This window comes from Myotis myotis, unplaced genomic scaffold (assembly GCF_014108235.1).
Source record: "Myotis myotis isolate mMyoMyo1 unplaced genomic scaffold, mMyoMyo1.p scaffold_m19_p_4, whole genome shotgun sequence".
Lineage (NCBI taxonomy): Eukaryota > Metazoa > Chordata > Mammalia > Chiroptera > Vespertilionidae > Myotis > Myotis myotis.
This window is the reverse complement of record NW_023416346.1, coordinates 122,313,890-122,334,989: the sequence shown is the minus strand read 5'-3', so window position 1 is coordinate 122,334,989 and position 21,100 is coordinate 122,313,890. Positions and strand designations below refer to the sequence as shown.

General features: G+C 39.5%; 1 protein-coding gene and 1 pseudogene across 3 annotated transcripts in view; one reads left to right on the top strand and one right to left on the bottom strand.

Moving 5' to 3' along the window:
- The window catches only part of ADGRG2 (adhesion G protein-coupled receptor G2), a 117,586-nt gene that overhangs the window by 14,281 nt on the left and 82,205 nt on the right, over positions 1-21,100 (bottom strand). For all 3 annotated transcript variants that reach the window (XM_036305822.1, XM_036305820.1, XM_036305821.1), the window contains 15 exons: positions 18,940-18,995; positions 18,032-18,087; positions 15,257-15,296; positions 14,751-14,788; positions 12,753-12,847; positions 11,960-12,026; positions 11,095-11,474; positions 8,271-8,442; positions 7,928-8,084; positions 6,461-6,604; positions 5,671-5,793; positions 4,997-5,042; positions 4,768-4,871; positions 3,851-3,972; positions 1,031-1,299 (listed from right to left, as the gene is read on the bottom strand). In XM_036305822.1, the coding sequence (XP_036161715.1) occupies positions 1,031-1,299; positions 3,851-3,972; positions 4,768-4,871; positions 4,997-5,042; positions 5,671-5,793; positions 6,461-6,604; positions 7,928-8,084; positions 8,271-8,442; positions 11,095-11,474; positions 11,960-12,026; positions 12,753-12,847; positions 14,751-14,788; positions 15,257-15,296; positions 18,032-18,087; positions 18,940-18,995 (1,869 nt within the window). The remainder of the gene's footprint in view (positions 1-1,030; positions 1,300-3,850; positions 3,973-4,767; positions 4,872-4,996; positions 5,043-5,670; positions 5,794-6,460; positions 6,605-7,927; positions 8,085-8,270; positions 8,443-11,094; positions 11,475-11,959; positions 12,027-12,752; positions 12,848-14,750; positions 14,789-15,256; positions 15,297-18,031; positions 18,088-18,939; positions 18,996-21,100) is intronic.
- Positions 19,442-20,821, top strand: LOC118654477 (annotated as a pseudogene).

The window sequence follows — 21,100 nt, the reverse complement described above, 5'->3', positions numbered from 1 at the left end:
TGGTGCTCTGGCATGGTCTGAAGCTGTTCACTGGATGTGCTGGCTCTGGGGCCTTTCCAGAAGTGTAGGCCAAGGTTAGCCACTGCCTGTGCTCTGGCTAGTGCCACCCAACATGAGCTATAAAGTGATCTGCAGAAGGTTGTCACTTGTACTGGACTTGGAGGTGTCTGAGAGAGGCAAAGCTAAGAACTAGAGGCCAAGCTGCCATTAGTGCAAGGGTTATGGGGCATGTAAAGGTCAGATGCCACTTGTTTGGTGTTTGTGAACCTTTGAGAGGTTTTAGAAAAGTCTGCAGCATGAGCCAAGACAGGCCTTTAGATGGAAAAGCCACTGGAAGCATTGTGGGTGAGCCCACAAGTTGGGTGGGACAGGGTCTCAGGAAATTACCTGGTTGGGGTGAACAATGTTACCCAGGTTGATGGAGACTCAGATATGGTGCCCACCTCTGCCTATAGGGGGAAGAATCTGAAAGGAAACAATGGCTTTTGCCAGTACTTCTGTCTGGGTGGAAAGTTGCTCCTCCAGGCCTCACCCTGAAGCCAGACAAGTCAATACATCTCTATGTCCCTGGTGCCTTAAAAGCGAGTTGCTGCCCCTGCAATGGAGGGACCATCTTGTTCCACATCTCTGCCCCTCCTACCAGTCTCGATGTGGCTTCTTTATATCCTTAGTTATAGGACTTCTGTTCAGCTAGACTTCAAGTGGTTCTCAATGATGGTTATTCTGTAGTTTAGTTGTAATTTTGATGTCATGGGAGGAGGTGAGTGCTGCATTTACCTACTCCATCATCTTGACTGGAAGCCCTCCTAAGAATTTTGTGTTCATAAACAGTCCAGGGTAAATATATAGGCATTCTAGAAAGAGATTTGACAAGGTTGTTCTTTGGGCAATGCAACATATAAGGAGACTAAAGCTGTTTTAGAAGCCTGTCAAGTATGACCTGTTTTATCATTCTATATGTGATTAAAAATCACAATACTGAAGATGAAGCAGAGAAAGCCAAGGCAATGTGTAAGCAAATGATACATACCCCAACCGATGATGCAGAATTTAAGGATGTATTTTCGGATGTAAGTATTAAACACTTTGACAAGGGCCAGATACATATGGAATGCTTCTAGGCCCATCCATGTAAATGAGACCAAGAGAAAATAATGCAAAAATACAGCTGCCGAGATGCAGAGGCCTCGTGTGTCATACAGAGCAACCCATGAGTCCAGGAGGAAAACCAGGTTCAGAAGGAGCAGAGCTGCACAAAGCTGGATAAGAATTTTGGAAGGGTAATCCCTCCGGATCTTTCTAAAAGGAAAGGACAATAAAAGAATTAGCATCACATTCTTTTTGTGCGTCTATATATGAGTTTTAAGCAATTTAATTTTATTCTTTAGTAAACCCCTATAGTAGTCCCTCCTTACCTAACAGGAATACGTTCTAAGACCCCCAGTGGATGCCTGAAGCTGTGGATAGGGCCAAACCTTATATATACTATGTTTTTGCTATAAATACATACCTATGATAAAGTTGAATTTATAAGTTAGGCATAGTAAGAGATTAAAAGATAACTAATAAAATAGAACAATTATTCTATTATGACAATACAGTAATAAAAGTCATGTGACTTTCTATATTTTTCAGTTCAAACCTATTCCTGGATCTGTTGACCATTCCTTACTTGGCTTGGTGTCACTTGTTTCAGGAAATCTCTTGCTAAAGTCTTCATACAGTAGGTTCAATCCTTTCTGGTGCAACATGTTGCCATCAATCAGAACACGTTTTCTGTTCATGTCTTCCACTCACAAATTTAATGCCTTTTGCATCTTAACTAAGCACTTGTCATGAACTTGTGGCTATACCTGTTATAATTTGAGGTATGACAGCAAAACTAGCACAAATTGATTTTCTTTCTTCATAATTTCTCAGATAGAAGATTCATTCTTACTGTAGATCTTAGCAACCTCAGCATACATTTTTTTCTTGACTTATTAAGTTGAAAACTTTTAGGAAGCACTTTAAAGCTTCTCTTTCACATATCTGAATTTCCAACATCACTACTCTTGTGCTTTGGAGCCATTATTAACTAAAATAGGTGTTACTTGAACACAAGCACTGTGATAACCAAGACGACTACTAAATGACTAATGGGCGGGTAGTGTGTACAGTGTGGATATACCAGACAAAGGGATGATTCATTTCCTGGGCAGGATGGAGGAGTATGGTCTGATATTTCATCATGTTACTCACTCAGAACACTGAGCATCTTAAAATTTATGAATTGTTTATTTCTGTAATTTTCCATTTAATATTTTTTTAAAATATATTTTATTGATTCTTTACAGAGAGGAAGGGAGAGAGAGATAGAGAGTTAGAAACATCGATGAGAGAGAAACATCGATCAGCTGCCTCCTGCACATCTCCCACTGGGGATATGCCCGCAACCCAGGTACATGCCCCTGACCGGGATCGAACCTGGGACCCTTCAGTCCGCAGGCCGACGCTCTATCCACTGAGCCAAACCGGTTTCGGCATTTTTTTTAAAAAATATATTCCATTTAATATTTTTGGACTGGAGTTGACCACGGGTAACTGAAAACTGCAGAGAGCAAAACTGTGGATAAGGGGGGACTATTGCATGTGGGTAAATTCCCTCTCTTTGAGTATGTCTGTAGGCATTAAAAGCAACAACAAAGGAAAAATCTAAACAGAATCATTGGTGGAACCATATGGAAAATTTGTGTTTGTATTTCTGTGGAACCTTTTACATGCTGACTGCTGACCCATCCTTTTAAATAGTTTGTAGTGGAATCTACTGAGCAATACCCACCCCTCATTTCTTCCAAACTACTTCTAGAAGCATTGCTACTGCTTCTCATACAATAGGTTCCTATATTCAGATCTTTAAAACATAGCCAGATTTCCCTGTTATCTTATGTTATTAGTGAAAATGAGATCATGGAAAGAAGAGTTTATACTATACCTAAATGAAACAGGCATAGGAAAATACAGCTAATTGATGACATATGCATATTTATATGTGTGAAATTAGATCTGGTGAAATCATTCTGAGTAATGGTTGGCCTTATGGTAATTTAGTCTCATTAATAATATTTTCAAAGGTCCACTAAAAGATCTGTATTCACAGCTGGATCCTAAGTCTGGCATTTAAAGTAAATTTGTGCATTTCTTGATCAGGGTCCAAAATCTACATTTCAGAACTTACATATGTTTCATTTAATGTAATAAAAATACATATTTTCTTCTTTTCTAACAGAATTTGTTGGAATTCCCCCCCCCCAAAAAAAAAGTGACCAAAGGGACCCTTCTGTAAGCTGAGAAAGAGATGCTATTACTTGGAATATCATTCTTGCTTTGACTTACAAAGCCACACTTATCAAGTATCTATATTTTTCAGTGAAGCTTTACATTCTTTATTCTTCTTCAGCCAACATGTGTTAATATATTAATCTTTTGTGTTTGCTAGGTACGATTTAGAAACACATTACATTAAACATAGCTCTTATTACATACATGAATCTATAGTCTCTTTCAGATTTAAGCTATTGGGTTTTTGGGTCTTCATCCATCTTTCATTTCACACTTAATGTCAACTAAGTACCAGGCATCATTTTAGGGTACAAATATGATTAAGGCACAACCCCTGTCTTCAGAGAGTGTATAGACTAATGGAAGGAATCAAGTGTATAAAAAGAATCATGAAGTTTTACATATAGGTGCCTCTACTAGATGGTTGTACAAGATAAGGTAGGCAAAGGAGTGCACTTAATTAATATATTTTGGCAATGGAGGTGAGCACTGTATCATATCATCCAAGTTTCCAGTTGTGGATACTCACTCAAAGGCTATGTAGGTTATAAGAGTAACTGACAGAAAAATTGATGAAAGCCCACAACCAATATATGTGATAAACGTGAGAGCCATCATTTGAGCCGCTGGCAAGGATGTTCGAGATAGGTCCTAGAAAATAAAATATTGTTTTCAAGACCAAATATTTTTAAGTAAATAAAAGAATCATAACTTACATTGATTGAGTATTCTAAGTGTCCATCCATAGTTTATTCAATAACTGGCAAGGTAGCCACAATTATTATCATTAGGTAAAGATAATGAAATTGAGGCCTAGAGAGATTAAGTAAATTGTCCAAGGTCACACAGCTACGAAGTGGAGGAGCCAGGAACCAAATTCAGGTCTGGCTGACTCCAAAGCCCATGTGCTTAATCAGTGTCTTATGGTACACTAGAGAAGCACTGGGCTAGGAATCTAAAGACTTGAATTTGGCTTTTAGGTCTTATATTTCTTAGTTCTATGACTGTGGACAATCACCTAACAAATGAGTCTTAATTCTGACTTCATTAAAATGACAATAGCAATGCCCCATTATACCTATCTTACAGGACTGTTGGGGAGATTTAAATAAGATAATTTACATCAATGTGTTTTATAAAAATTTAAAGTGCATTGCAAACTAAACAATTTTATTACCCCCTTTAACCTGAATTTTTTAGTCCTCCTAGCTATTTAAATGAGTAAACCTTAAATGTAAAAATAGAATGGGAAAACATACTTCAATGTTCAAGTATTTTCCTTCAAGTACACTTGCTTATTAGAAGAGTAATTTAATTGGTCAATAACTTTGCCACAATGTCATATCTGCTGATTTATCAAAGTCATCTAGCAGATTAGACATTATGTTATGATGCCCGACTACCCCTCAGACCCAGAATCTAAGGCCAGATAATTTGGGATATTACCAGTAGGACTCCAAAGCTTGTAAGGTGGCTGCAGCTACAGATGGTTTCATTTGGCCTCCTGTCTTTGACAGAGCAGCCATTGGATGACCAGCCTCCTCTTCCACCTGTTGGCATTGGGAAGAGTATTTGTTCCATCAGCAAGGCCACAGCACTAATGACTGCCCTTTCTCCCTTATACCCCCTCCCCGCACACACTCAAGACTTTGAAAAAGGTATGACTGGAACCTACCATTTCTGCTCAAGTCCCAAAATACGCATCTTACTGTTAAGTCATCCTGCAGTAGAAAGACACATCACAAATAATTAATTTATTGTACTGAAAAAAGAAAAGCAATTGGAAAAATAACTATGATTCTTTTAAAATTTCAGAATCTCATTCTTAATTTTTGGAAACTTCTTATTTTACACTGGTCCCTAGGAGCAACTAGGGAGTCTTACATAGGTCAGCACTTCTTAAACTCAGCAATTGTGCGTAAGAATCACCTTGAGGCATCGTTAAAATGCACATTCTGATTCAGTGGGTCTGGAGTGGGGCCTAAGAGTCTGCAAACTCCACTTTGAGTAGCGAGATGACAGATGATGCTTAATGTGAACTGAACTGTGTTTTGTTTTGTTTTTTTTCTCTTTGGAGGTGAAAATCAGACCTGCAGCCACAGATTGAAATGCACTGAAATTTGGCAGTTGATAAGAGCTTGCTTTTGCATTGTTCCTTTTGGAGATTAGGTGGTCAGTTATTAGGCATGCTAAAACCCAATGGAGTGACTAAGTGATTCTAGTCTTACACACTGCCCTAACTGAGTTTTTAGGTTCTGCTGGGTCTCCTTTTTTTTAGGCCAATTCTTCCAGGTATAGTTTGCACAAGGTGTTTCTGGTCAGTGAACAGCCCAGACAGGACTCTCCCACCTGGCTTTGGTCGATGTGCTTTAATGTAACTGTCACGTTTCTTGTCAAGTTCTTGACAGTCAGGTTCGCAACACTTGATGATATGACATAGCTGATCAGAGAGAGGTTCTCCAGAGAAGGGTCCTAGCACACAAAAGAATCAATAGGATGGCAAGGGAAAACGAAATGTTATCAGAGAGTTTTAGAACTTGAAGGGACCTGAAGGACTATTTAGTCCATATGCTTATTTTACAACCTAGGTCAGAAATTGAGGGTCAGGGGATAAAGTGACTTTCCCAAGAACCATAATTAGAAGCAGAGCTTGTTGTACTCTACAGTGCTCTAAATACCATGTAAAGTTTCACAAATTGACCTAATAGGGCCTTCATGAATATTAAAGGGAACATAAAATTAAGCCATTTAATATATGTGCTGCCAAAGGGAGCACGACATTAAGCCATTTAAGCTGCATGTCCTTGAGCAAGTTACTTAACCTTTCTGTGCATCCATATCCTCATCTAGAAAATGGGAATAATATATAGTTTAATAGTTTCTTCCTCACAGAATTGTTGAGAGTATTAGAGTTAACATTTCTAAGAGCTTAGGATAGTGCTCAGCATTGGTAAACATAAGTATCAGTTATTGTTATGTATCATCACTAGCACCCCTAGGTCCTGTTTAAAAATAAATTGCAGCTTTTCGGCAATTCTTTTTACTTATACCAGGCTTAAGATATATGAGGATTAAAAGAAGCATAAGTTCCCCACTCCCAAATAAAACTTAACCCAAAACCAGTTCGCGGAAACTTTACCTGAAACAGGGCAGGTGTTTCAAAAAAGTTGAACTGAACCCTGGAAGCTAGCTCTACATCATTAGCTGGTAAATTACTCATCAGTGATGAGGGCAGAGAAATAACGCCAATACTATTCTCAGGAGCCTCAGTTTCCAGAGAAACCTGAAAACCAAGTAAAAGATAATAAAAATGTCTGGGGCTGATATAATAAGGAGTTAGAAAACACAACAACTACTCAAGATGAAGAATCATGTAGGGGCATTTATGTGTGGTGTCTCTATGTATAATCAGTTCTTATTTCTCTGCTGCAAAATTAGGACGTGTAATAGGGAGAGGAGGCCTTGGAACAGGAAAGAAAACATTTTAAATATACACAGAAACAGTCAGAAAGTATAGGATATGATATATCAATTATATTGCAATAAAGTTGGGGTGGGGTTGCAGTATAACTGTAGACCCCAAGGAGACCACAGCAGCAGCACACCAACTTGGTGACTTGTTAGGGCAAAGTCTTCATAGAACCACATGCACTAAACTTGTAAAAGGATGACTATAAAATTAAATTAATAGGCAGGACTTGGTTTTATGTGGGTGTTTCCAGTCCCTAATCCCTCTAATAGGTGGATAGAAAACAATTAGAAGCAAGATTGCTATTCAGTACCACTATTCACACCAGTGTAATCATAGCACTTGTTAAAATATTGGAATGGGTTGATAAGTAGCTGATGCCCCTGCTGTCTCCCAACAATCTATAACCCTCCACTGGACACTTCCCACAACATACCTCACCCCAACTTCCACAATACAACTGCTAAAGAGTTAACTCTAGGTGCAACAATGACCTCCGAGACCAGTCAAAACCAATGCCCTTGTTTTTATTGATTTTATTTTTTTCAAACTGTAATAGAACATTTATTGGGAAAATTACAGATGTAGAAGTAATTCCTAGAAGAAATGGGCTTAGGAAATGAGTTATGGAGGTAAAGGAAGGGTCCTTGGAGTTTGGGAGTGAGGAAGCTAATGGTGTCTGGGGAGGGGGAATGGGAAGGGAAAGGGAAAGGCATGGGCATGTTCCCTGGAGGGGAGCTGTTTTTATTGATTTTAGAGACAGAGGAAGGAAGAGGGATAGAGATAGAGAAACATCAATGAGAGAGAAACATGGATCCGCTGCCTCCTGCACACCCCCTACTGGGGATCAAGCCCGAAACCTGGCATGTGCCCTGACTAGGAATTAAACCAGTAACCTCTTGGCTCATGGGTCGATGCTCAACCACTGAGCCACACTGGCTAGGCAATGTTCTTTTTTTTAATTCTGTGGTGACTCATTGTTCTAGATGTTAAATATTTTTAATATCATCCCTGACTATAAGCAGTAATTGCTTCAATCATATACTCATACATATATAAGACTCTATCATATATCATGATATATTATATGATGTCATATACAAGAAAAGGCTGTTTCCACATTAAATTAGGATATACCTGAAGATTTGTAGGGTCTTGAGCAGCAAAGGTAGTCGTGTTGAAATTACTGGAATTCACTCTGATCACGGCCAGAGCCAAAGAAGGGGAGGTTAGACTTATGGTCTTGGTTGAAAAATTCAGCTGTAAACCAATGCCATCCACTACTTTTAGCAATCTGTAAAGATAAGTGGCAGTTCAAATTCAACACTCCCACTTTGTTTTCCCCAATCTAAGCAGAAAGAATACAGAGTAGCAACTTAACAAGTCATTATAAAACTCATTGTGGGAGAAAAATACTTGGCTGTAATTAATCATGTAAGAAGCATTGTTATCACTATAGGGTCAGTTTGCTAAGTCATACCTTTGGGCCAGAGGGGCCAGCAAGGCAGGTGGGGAATGGAGGAGTTTGCTGACTTGATTTATCATTTCTCCTGCGAGGTTAGGCTCCAAGCTGCCTAAGGACAGAGTTTTCTCCATCTGAGACACTTGGCTCTCAAGGTCAGAAACAGTGATGCTGCTGGTATGAACAGTTTCTACAACAGAGAGCCAAATCATTTTATGAACACATAATGAAAGAAATCATTAATAAAAAGAAACATACACCTTGTGATCTAGCAAACCCACTGCTATGTATTCACCCCAGGAAAGTGAAAACATGTCTTAAGAAGACATGTCCATGAATGTTCATTGTAGCCTTTTCCAGCTTTGTTTCCAAAGTGGAAACAAGCCAAAATGTTCATCAACTGCAGAATGGATAAACAAACTGTGGTCCACCATACAATGGACTACATTATTCAGTAATAAAAAGGGATGAGCGACTTATATATGCAACAACATGGATGGATCTCCAATGTATTATGTTAAGTGAAAAAAAGTCAGACTCAAAAGGTTACACACTGTATGATTCTCTTCATATGAAATTCTAGAAAAAACAAAAGCACAGTATAAGGAAACAAAACAGATTAGTGGTGGCCAGGGGATGGGCAAAGTTGGTAGGAGGTTGACTACAAAGGGATAGGAGGAAACTCTGGGGGTAGTGGAAATGTTATATATCTTGATGGTGGTTACATGACTGTGGTGTTTTTCAACTTCATAGAACTATTAAATTGTCATTCATCCAAAAGAACTGGATAAATTTTACTGTGTGTACATTATACTTCATGTATACAGTGTACATTATACATTGACATCTGTAATACTGTCAACAGTAAAAAATATATTTAAAAAGAAGCCTAACTAAAAAAATAGGTAAAAGCATGTCCGTGTATTTAGTGTATATTCATACAAGCATAAATGTACTTATATTTAATTTATATCATGCATACAGGAATTTATATGGGTAACTAGAAGTTACCCTTTTTTGTGGAAACGAGAATGTTATTAAAATTACCAGCTGTAAGCCTGATTTTTAATAGTGTTTTTAATTGGGAAACAATGATACAGACCTAACAACAAAAAAAGTCTCTTAATTTGACCACTTAACATCCTATTTCTTATTTTGCATGTTCCTTTCTAACCTTTATTCATGTGTTATAATATACTGTTATAAACATGGTGTGAAAACTATTTATTATTATTTTCACTTCACTCAAGACTTGAGAAATGCCCCTAAGTTTTTGTCTAGCTGTTCTTATGCACAGTTGTGTAATAGTCATTTTGTTATGTGAGTCATTGTGAGAATATCATATTTCACCATCCCTCTACTATGGAAACATTAAGTTATATCCATTTTTTAGCCACCAGATAATACCCCAGCACATCTTTTATGCATATGCTACTTTGCTTCCTCATTGCCTGAAACTCAAGTCTCGGGAGTGGAAGCACAGTCGTAAGAGGCCACCTTGCTGGCCTTTCTGTGTAGCCTGTTAGGTTGATTCTAAGGATGAAAGGGGATAGCTTTGGAAAGGTAGACAATTTTAGGCTCGGGCTAATGAACTTTAATTTTACTTATTTTTCATCAGCCACTAGACTAGAGCCCCAATGACTTTATATGGCCTAAAATGTCCATATTTATTTTTAAAATTACTTAGAGAGAGAAATGCAAATCTGAAGAAATATCAAGTCATTTGGCAGAAGTCTAAACCTCTTGGGGATGCTGGCACGGTGGTGGAAGGGGCAGGGACCTCAACCTGAGCTCCAATCCCATGTCATCAAGAATTTGATTTTGCCTTGAAACATCTAAATTCTAGAGCAGCAGTTCTCAACCTGTGGGTCGCGACCCCTTTGGGGGTCGCCTAAGACCATCGGAAAACACATATATACTTACATATTGTTTTTGTGATTAATCACTATGCTTTAATTATGTTCAATTTGTAACAATGCAAATACATCCTGCATATCAGATATATACATTACAATTCATAACAGTAGCAAAATTACAGTTATGAAGTAGCAACGAAAATAATTTTATAGTTGGGGGGTCACCATAACATGAGGAACTGTATTAAAGGGTCGTGGCATTAGGAAGGTTGAGAACCACTGGTCTAGAGGAAGACCTGCTTCTCACTCACTGAATTGAAACTCTGGAGAGTGTCCAGAATTCTTTCTGCTTCCTTCCTTCTTCCCTTTAGCCTTTATCCCTAAACCTACTTTGTTTCTGGGGAGCCCTTTGCAGTTTCCAGGGCTTCTCATGTATGCCACTGTTCTCAACCAAGTGCTGTTAGTGTGATTATTTTTATCTTTAATTTAATAGGCTGAGTCAGGAGGAGCAAAATGGCTTATCCCAGATCACACTGCCAGTTAGAGCCCAATGCAGACCGACGACTGGGCCTTCTGAATGTTTTTCTCTTCCTTGTGGCTACCTTGGCTCAGTCCCAGCTCTGTCACTCTGTGACTAATTTTCAAGAACACCAGTTTTTATTGTCTTCTGTCTAAATGGAGTTACTGTGTTTAACAGTTCACAAGTTTTCTCTTCAGAATGTTGAAAAGAGTGACCCCAAAACATTTTGTAGGAGAAAGAAAACTATAAAATAACTCAGCTCAATAAAATGAGATCTGTGTTTGCCTCAAAGCTATTTCTCCATTCTATGAATGCCTGGAAGAAATCTCTTGAAATAAAAAGACATCATAAAAAGAAAGGATCAATGTGATCTTATTACAGATATCTTCATTTACAGGCTGGCAGCTGCATTTCAGATACCCAGAATTACAACAAAATTAGGAGCAGCTTAGCTCCTTATATTTACCTGTCTTGTCAGGAGGTGTGCTGGTCATGATGACATTCACCAGGGCAGACGTGGTGGGAATGGGAAGTGAGGATTTCCCAGGTAACAGGGTGTGGGAAAGATCAGTTTGGGGACTAGGGGTTGAGATAGTTCCAGATTGGGGGAGCTTATCAATGGTAGGGCTAGAAGCTATGGGAGTTGAAGACTGGACAGAAGGAAGGTGAATCACCCCTGTTGGGCTCTGGGAGATAACAGCTGGTTGATTTAGAGGCACAGCTAAAGAGAAGACACTGGAGACCTGGGAAATAGCTGTGGCCTGAGGAGCAACTGGGATAGAATTGCTGGAAGATGGGCCATGTGAATAACCACCAGGGAGACACGTAATTGGATCCTGCAAGTCACTAAAGGAAAGAATCAGAGAGATGCATGTGAGACAAATGAGCTACAGAGAAGTGAATCTCCTCCTCTGGCAACCATCTGATACCACCCAGAACCCTGGGCTGCACCCCAGACCAATAACATCATCTCTGAAGGTGGGAGGCAGGCATCAATGTTTTTAAAACTCCCCAGATGGTCCTAATGTGCAACCAGGCCTGAGAACCACTGCGCTATAGTCTGGAACCCTACTACTTCAAGTGGAGTCCATGACCCAGCAGCATTTGCTTCACTGGGGAGCCTGTTAGAAATGCAGAATCTCAGGTCTTGCCCAGACCTGATCAGAATCTGCATTTTAACAAGATCCTCAGTGATTGATATTTGCAGTAATGTTTGAGAAGTGTTGAAATTGAAAGCCCTTATTCATTGTCAAATTTCAACAATTCCTTAGCCAACATGGCGATTAAATATTATTTTTGTTAGGAAAAGGGTCAGCATGTTTGCTACATACCATTGCAGTTTTTCTAATTCTTCTGGGGAGGAAGGGCAGGGTATTCTGACAGAACAGCAGCACTGTTCTGGAGGAGACAAAAGGAAAGAGAAGAAAATGCATGGTTAAGAATAAGGCAAGATAGAAGCTCAGATCCATCAAGTATTATGGTCCTTACACTGACTACATTTTAGAGAGCATTTGTCTAAAACAGGTGAGAAAATAAATTGGATGGCCTTATATTGAATGAATCATTTTGGGGAGGGTTATATGCACACAATATCAATCACTCTTCAGCAATTTCTAAGAGGAATTCAGAAGTAAACAGATCCCAGTGGCAAGTAATTCAACACTCCAAATAGATCTCTCCTTCTCAGCAGGGTTTATAATGTTTTCAAAAAGTATACTGAAATTTTATTAAGAAAGAAAAGCCCGGCTGGTGTGGCTCAGTGGTTAAGTGTCAACCTATGAACCAGGAGGTCATGGTTCGATTTCCAGTCAGGGCATATGCCTGGGTTGTGGGCTCGATCCCCACTGTGGGGTGTGCAGGAGGCAGCCGATCAGTGATTCTCTCGCATCATTGATATTTCTACCTCTCTCTCCCTGTCCCTTCCTCTCTAAAATCAACAAAAATATATTTTAAAAATAAAGAAAGGAAAAATCACCTTTTAGAGCTCCCTAAAAACTGCCCAAGGACAAATGAGTTAAAGTAGAAAGCTGTAACATATGTAAGTTTATTAATTATATCTTCAATTTTAAAAAGAATGCATCAAAACCATATGAAAACGAACACAGCAACATAGAGACAACTTACCCATTGGGTGAATCTTTACACTTTTCAAAGCCATCATTACGGCACATATGTTCCTTGTCTTATTCAGTTTTATTGTGAATGTACAATTAAGTGTGCTATAAAGAGAAAAATATACAACTAGAATGTTACTAAATTGAAAACCTATCTACATATTTGTAATTGCTTTTTCAAACTTAGAGTGAGGAAAAGAGACAGTGACAATGTTAACTTGCAGTGTCACCTATAAGCTTGTAAACACCCAGCTACCATGGCCTGAACTTTATCCAAAAGATTTTATAGGATAAGAAATTTATAGGGGTTTACATTCGTAGAGGTTGCAAAGCAGAGAGGCTCTGATCACATATAGCTGCTGATTCATTTTGTCTGCCTGCACAATGAACAGGCAGGGGTAACACTTGGCTGAAAACACAAGCATCTTGACAGCTAGAGTCTTACCCCCAGCTGTAGGCATTTGAGTTTCCATTGTAAGAGCCCTTTCAAATACCAGCCTAGATGTATGTCAAGGTCTCTTAAATCCAAAATCTCTGGCAATCCAATCTGGATTATCAGATAACTAGGAATTTAAAACATTCTCTCTGTTTATTTCTACTTTAATATTGGTTTATGTGAAAAAAAAATTAATATTGCAAAGAACAAAAGAGGTAAGTAAAATGAACTAACTACATATAGTGGATAGGGATTTGATGTACAATTTCATGGAAGACTTGCCATTATTTGTATCAATGAATAGTTTGATGAGTAGAAATATGTCATTTTCTAGAATTTTTACTCTCACAGAATGCTGAAGGTTCAGGTAGTGAGATTATTGACCTATAAGCTTGTTGGCTTATGCAATCAGGACAACCAATGGACACAATTTAAGATAATAATGTGCACATCCTCAAATAATTATCGGGCAATCTCAAATTCACCTCTGCATGCACTTTTTAATTTCTTCTTTTCTCTTTCATTTCCAATCCTTTCCTCCCTCTCCTTCTTCTCCCATGTTCCAGATTATGTTCCTTCTTCTTTGACTGTCCTTCACTCTGACTGGACCACTGTGAGCCATTTCTTGGTTGTATTGGTGGCCCTTGGGGCTAAGGACACTGATGATCCTTAGCCTCATAAAACAGAGGTCAGCAGCCCCAACAGCACCCCCCTCTGTGTTTCACAAAGAAATGAGAAGATGCTTGTGACAGGCTGATGAATGTTTGGAAGAATAAAAATACATACACTGAGTGGCCAGATTATTATGACCAGCCAGATTATTATGACCACCCCATCAGTACTTCATTGACACTTCCAAAAATACTGAATATTGAAAACTTCCTAAGCAAATACTCTCAAGGTTTTATTATTATTATTTGCATAACTAATTCACTTCATTGTACTGATGGGGTGGTCGTAATAATCTTGCTGGTCATAATAATCTGGCCACTCAGTGTATATCCAAAATGTCATTAATATGTATTTATTTTAGAAGAATGCCTTCGAATTTGCAACCTAAGACTCCTCAATACTTTATTTCTCATGAGTCAAGAATAATCTATATATAAAAGCCTAAGCGACCCAAGGATCAGTTGACTGGTCGCTATGATGTACACTGACTACCAGGAGGCAGACACTAAGTACAGGAGCTGCCCCCTGGTGGTCAGTGTGCTCCCACAGCAGTAGTGCTGCTCAGCTGACCAACTGGCACCAGACACAGGGCTCATGGCTGGTGAGCACCACTGCGGCAGCACGAGCATCTCCTGATCAGGACCGACTGGGCTTGGGCCTGACGGGGCACAAGTCCTCGGTAGGTGCAGCAGGGCTGGGATAAGCAGGAGCTGCAGGTGGCATTGGACTGCGAGTTTCTCGGCCTAATCCCCACAGGCTGGGCCAAAACCAGCAGTCCAACATCCCCCGAGGGGTCCCAAATTATGAGAGTGTGCAGGCCAGGCTGAGGGACCCCACTGGTGCATGAATCCATGCACTAGGCCTCTAGTGATATTTATAAAAGTATTAAAAATAACTGACCTTTGAGCTTCTGCTGTGGCACAAACTATAAAATAAGTCTGAAACAAACAAAAAATATATGTTACTTTGACAGTTGAAGGTGTCAAACAAGACAACTCTGGACTAATCACAGAATCACTGAATTTTAGAGCTACAAGAACTCCTAGGGCTCATCCATTTCATATTCCTACCAGATTTCTGACTTATGATCAAAGCTATTCAGGCTATACAGCATCTGCTTAGATAGATATATCTAATGTCAGGGAGCTCATTATCACACAAGAGAGCTCATTCTTCTGGGTCCTTGTTTTAAGAAACTTTCAGTTTTACATGAAGGAAAACCCACCTCCTTGTAACATCCATCCATTGTGCCTAGTTTTGATTTTTGGAGTAATGGAACTAGTCCAGTCACTATTTTACATGACAGATTTGGGGGGATTTGAATACATATCTCCCCAGGAATGCAGAACTCCATGCTTTTCCCCAAATAACAATTATATACAAGGTACAGGGTGTACTGTGATTACCTCACTTAGGGTTTGCAGGGTTTTGTTGAGCTCTGTTCGTCTGTTAATAAAATGAAAGAAATTGACATGAAGGAGGCTGTTGGTGATATTAAATTCAAAACAAGTTAGATTTTTAGCAAATGCATTAGTCACATAGTATTTATTGCTTGCAGTGTTCACTTTGAAGAGATACTGGGTATATTAAGAGATTCCTATGTGGAAAAAATAAATTATTTATATGACAAGGAAAACTAACCAGACAGAAGCTATATTGGTACTAGCCAACAGTTGCAAGATAGAAATTTATGGTTGAACAATCGTGTTATTCATTAAGTTACTGCAACTCCCAGGCAGCCTCTGGCAGAAGGCCTGAGGAAAAGCTGGCTGGCCCGAGGCAAAATTTCTGAGACAGGCCCGCCACTCACCCTAGAAGCCCTGGGCCTATGATTTCTTCATTTTCTCTCCAACTGACCCTGCCACCCTTTAGCACTCTCCAGCCCTGCCTTCCCCTCCTCACAACTTCTCTTTAGGAATCTCCCTCATTCCTCTCCTCTAATTGCACTCTTACAACATTTGCATTTTTCCAATGTGGCAGAGCTTCCTGTGAGCTTAAAATGAAATAAATCTAGTTTAAAAATTCGTCTATGGCCATACCATCCTGAATGTGCATGATCTTATCAAATCTAGTTTAAAAAATCAATTTAAGGCAGTGGTTCTCAACCTGGGGTGACACTGCACCCCAGGGGACATCTGTAAATATCTAAAGACATTTTTTTTTTCTTGTCACAATTGGGGGTGGGGTGCTACTGGCATCTAGTGGGTGGAGACCAGGGATCTGTTACACATCCCCTAATGTACAGGACAGTGATGGCGAACCTATGACACACGTGTCAGAGGTGACACGCAAACTCATTTTTTTGGTTGATTTTTCTTTGTTAAATGGCATTTAAATATATAAAATAAATATCAAAAATATAAATCTTTGTTTTATTATGGTTGCAAATATCAAAAAATTTCTATATGTGACACAGTACCAGAGTTAAGTTAGGGTTTTTCAAAATGCTGACACGCCGAGCTCAAAAGGTTCGCCATCACTGGTATAGGACAATCCCATATGACAAAGAGCTATCAGGCTCAAAATGTCAATAGTACTAAGGTTGAGAAACTCTGCTCTAAGGAATGGGCAATAGTTCTTGGTTGTTCCAGGAAAGGCCTGGAGGGAAGAAGAAGGGAAGGATGGGGGCAATAGTAGTCAGTTAGCTTTTTGAGCTGTCAGGAACTACTCCTCCATAACTATGCTCACAGGCCACCTTCTTTCTGGGGTTTCCCTGGCCATTCCAGTCATGTCCAATCTATTCTACATTCAGACACTTAGAACATCCTTTGGTACTTTGTAAATGTGACCTTCATTATAGGGATTGTGCTCTAGTGTTAACATTTGTTCCCATTTTGCATCTTTCCTACCAGACTCCAGACTCCAGACTCCAGACTCCTTCTCAAAATGGCCTCATGCTGGAACCACCAGCAGAGCATTAAAAACGCTCATGCCTACATCTCAGTCCCCAAATCCTGATTTAATTGGTATGGAGTGTGTCTGAGCATCAGTGTGTTTAAAAGCTCCCCAAGTGATTTTAATTAGCAGTCTAGTTTTCTATTTCAGAGAGTAGAGGTTATTCCCATTTGTAACCCCCAGCACATAGTAGGTGTTCAACAAATGTTTAGTGGCTTTAAATGAATTCATCTCTATTTCAAGTCTGGTAATTAAGATGAATTGCAGGTATGCTAAGTTGTATTCTATTTATAAATTTGTGAGTTTAAAAAATGTTTCCTATCACTACTATTGCCCATCTAAAGTTTAAAATCCTACTAAGACATTGATTATTTCACACATATTCTTTGAATAGTTAGAAAAGCTAGGTTTTTATCAGGAGGTAAGAAAAAAATAGGCATATAAAGGACATAAATGACACTCCTGCCCATCCTAGTTACCACTATAACTTTTTGCCACTATAAACTCACAAGAGCACTAGGAATGTCTGATATCTACCACATGGAATCATGCATTATTTTTCTCTCTACCTAGGCACTGCTGAATCATCAGAAGCAGCCAGGTCAAAATGCTAATTAAATAATGAGCCTTAAGAATAGTTTTGTTTTGTTTGCTTTGACCTAGGAAAGGTTTTTCTCTTCAGTGTTATCACAGATACTCACCAGAGCTTTTAAATTTGGTTAAAAGTTTATGAAAACTTCATTTGAGAGGTAATAGTAAAGTGGAGAGTAGATGAATTTTATCTCTGATGCTGCTTCCCTGCCACGAGGGCAAAGACATGAAGTTTCTCCTGCCAGTGGACAGGGTAAGACTGTCCTGGCCTAGGCCAACTGCTGGCCCATATTTTGATCTATTGTCTAACTGGAGGCATCTATTTGTAAACTGAGGTCTATTTAAGAAGACCTCTCTCTGACTTGTGAATCACTGATGCTTCATGAAAGCACGAACAAATGGTATACACGAAGTCTTACCTTGAATCCTTCTTTCAACCTTGCTGGCTATCAAGTCATATTACTCAAATAGTAATTCAAATGGAGGTAATTTAATAGCATCAAAGAGGAGAGCCTCACAGGGATATTAATTGATGACAGGTAATTATGTTTATAGTTTGCAAAGAACTCAAGAACCAATTCTCTATAACCTTTAGGTCTCCTTCCTATTCACAGTTTCCAAAAGCAAAGATAGCTCAACAAGTATCTTTCCATAGTTGATTTCTTAAGATTTAAATCAAACAGCAGATTACTCACTTCAATTCACTTAGAGACAGGACTCCAGTCAAGGTGCCATTAGCCATATTTGGATTCTGTTAGAAGCACAAAATCATTAAGAATACAACAAATATTGTTTTTTTTATGCTCTCATACAAGGAGTTGTTCTTTAGATTTGTTGACCACCCAAATAACTACACCCTAAAGACTATCAATACCAACTACATGGAATACTACCTAGCAAATGATCAAATCCATATAGACTGAGCCAGTTTTTTTTTTTTAAATATTCTGAATCAACATGTGTGATGTGTCAATAATTTCTGTTTTTTTGTTATTCTATTTTGTCTTTCATTATTCCCCCAAAAGAATACTATTAAAGCTCTCTACGTGAAAGGCCCCAGATTTAAGTAAAAGATCCCAATGTAAAGGGGGAAACTTGATAGCAGTCACCACTATATTTCTAGAACCTAGCTCCTTGCCCAGCATATAGTAGATACTCAAGAAATATTCACTGAATGAACAAACCACCTGTAGCTGAGATCCTCTGAAGCAATCTAGATTACAGGAGGCTGATACTACTATATCTGAATACCCCATGGGGCAAATAGGATCAGTTTAAAAGACAGTTCTTAGATTCAATATATTTCTTCTTGTTAGGAGTTTCTAATATAATTTCATATTTTGACTGGTAATAGAATTGCATCATATAAACATTCAGCAGCAAACCTAGTGAAAACTAAAATATAATTATTAACATAATACCATGATTATTATGAAGTCAAGTCCTCTTATCAAAACTAGGGATTCAACAAGAAAATTTATTTATACTTGGCCATAAAAGTAAATAAATATGCCAAATATCATAAATCTAAGCCTTAAACAAATACTTAAATACATCTAAATTCATTTTTTAGATTGTAATAAGGAAAATCTTTAAAACCTACCTGGGTAACATTGCTTTCTTCATCATATTGAAACATTATCTCACCTCGGAAAAATGCTGAAAATAAATTTTTAAAAAGAAAATTGAGACTTGCATCCTTAGAGCTTGAGGATTAATATCACACAGAAAAAGATTATCAAATTACTTTATAAACGAAGTTTCATCACATTCTTTGCTGTTGTTCACATTTACTCTCCTTTGTATCAGAAAGTTACTCAATATAATTTTCAGAAGATATAAATTTTAAATTTTATGTAGGAATGCAGAAAGAGGGAACGCTTGTTCCCTTGTCAAGAAAATTTTATCCCAGCCTACCTGAATCCTGGTGCCTGGGATTCGGCCTGTCCAAAGGCGCCCTCGATAAAACCGCTGGCCACCTGCCAGGCCACTCCTCAATGCACTGCTTTCCAAGGCCCACCATGCCCCTGTGGCCCACAGCCCCGGGGTCACAGCCTCTGTTGGCTCTACCAATACCATGTTTCCTTCAGGCACCATGCGCAGACATGGGCAGCTGCACCAGAGCACACTGCGCGGCTGGGGCACTGGACTTCACTAGGCTGCTGTGTGCCGTGCTGGGCATTGTGGTGATCATGGTGGTGCCCTCCATTATCAAGCTGCAGGTCCACAAGAGTGTGTGTATGGACTCCAGTAGCCTGTCCTTCGGCATATGGAAGGAGATCCCTGTTCCCCTCTACATCTCTATCTACTTCTTTGACATGTCAACCCCAAGGAGATTCTTCAGGGCAAGAAGCCACTGTTGTGGGAGTGCAGGCCCTATGTATGTATAGGGAGTTCCAGCATAAGAGCAACATCACCTTCAATGACAATGACACAGTGTCTTTCCTCGAGTACTGCAACTTCCAATTCCAGCGAGAAGTCCAGTGGCTTGGAGAGCTACTACATCATCAAGCCCAACATCCTGGTCCTGAGTGCAGCATTGGTGATGGAGAATATGTCTATGGGCCTAAAACTGTTCATGACCTTGGCATTCACTACCTTGGTGAGTGTGCCTTCATGAACCACACTGTAGGCAAGATCATGTGGGGCTATGACCACCCCCTCATGCACCTCATCAATAAATACTTCCCAGACATGTTCCTCTTAAAGGGCAAGTTTGGGTTATTTGCTGAGCTCAACTACTCCAATTCTTGGCTCTTCACCATGTTCACAGGGATCAAAAACTTCAGCCAGATCTACCTCGTGGAAAAGTGGAACTGGCTCAGCAAGCTCAACTTTGGCACTTGAATCCGTGCAACATGATTGACAGGACTTCAGGGCAGATGTGGGACCTGTTTATGACTCACAAATATAACTGGAATTCTACAGCCTTGAGGCCTGCTGGTCCATAAAGGTCATCTACAAGGAAGTAGGGATGTTCAAAGGCATCCCTACCTTTTGCTTCATACACCTTATTTGCTAATGGGTCTGTCTACCCACCTAACAAGGACTTCTGCCTGTGCCTGGAGTGTGGAATCCAGAATGTCAGCATTTGCAGGTTCAGTACACCCTTATTTCTCTCCATCCTCACTTCTACAATTCCGACCTTATCCTGGCAGAGGCAGTGATCAGCCTCCACTCCAATGAGAAAAAAAAACAAACCCAAACATCCCCTGTCCCTGGACATCCACTCTGTCATAGGAACCCTTATGAACTTCTCTGTGAAGCTGCAGCTGAGCCTCTACATCAAGGCTGTCAAAGGCATTGGATAAACAGGGAAGATCAAGCTAGTGGTCCTTTCACTAGTATGGTTCAAGGAGGAGAAATGCTACTTTTTTGTAGTAGTAGTAGTAGTAAAAAGGGCTCAATGGATAAGGAAGCTATGCAGACCTATTCTGAATCCCTGATGACATCAGCTCCCAGTTCTGCAAGAAGCAAGACTGTAGGGTCCTGGAGATGGAGCCAGCCTAGCCCAACCACTCAGCCAGACCAGCTACCCAGCCCCTACACCCTGCTTCTTCAGGACTCCCTCAGGGGACAGTCTGCCAGTCCTAAAGTCTGAGCTTCCCAGTTGCCACACAAGTGTGTCCACACACTGCACACAACCCCACACATGTATGCATATGCCTGTGCAGTTATGTACAGACACACTCATGAATAGAGATGTTTATGAAGGGACTCAAGGAGAGGCTCACCCAACAGGGACTGTTTCAGAACCTTCTCTC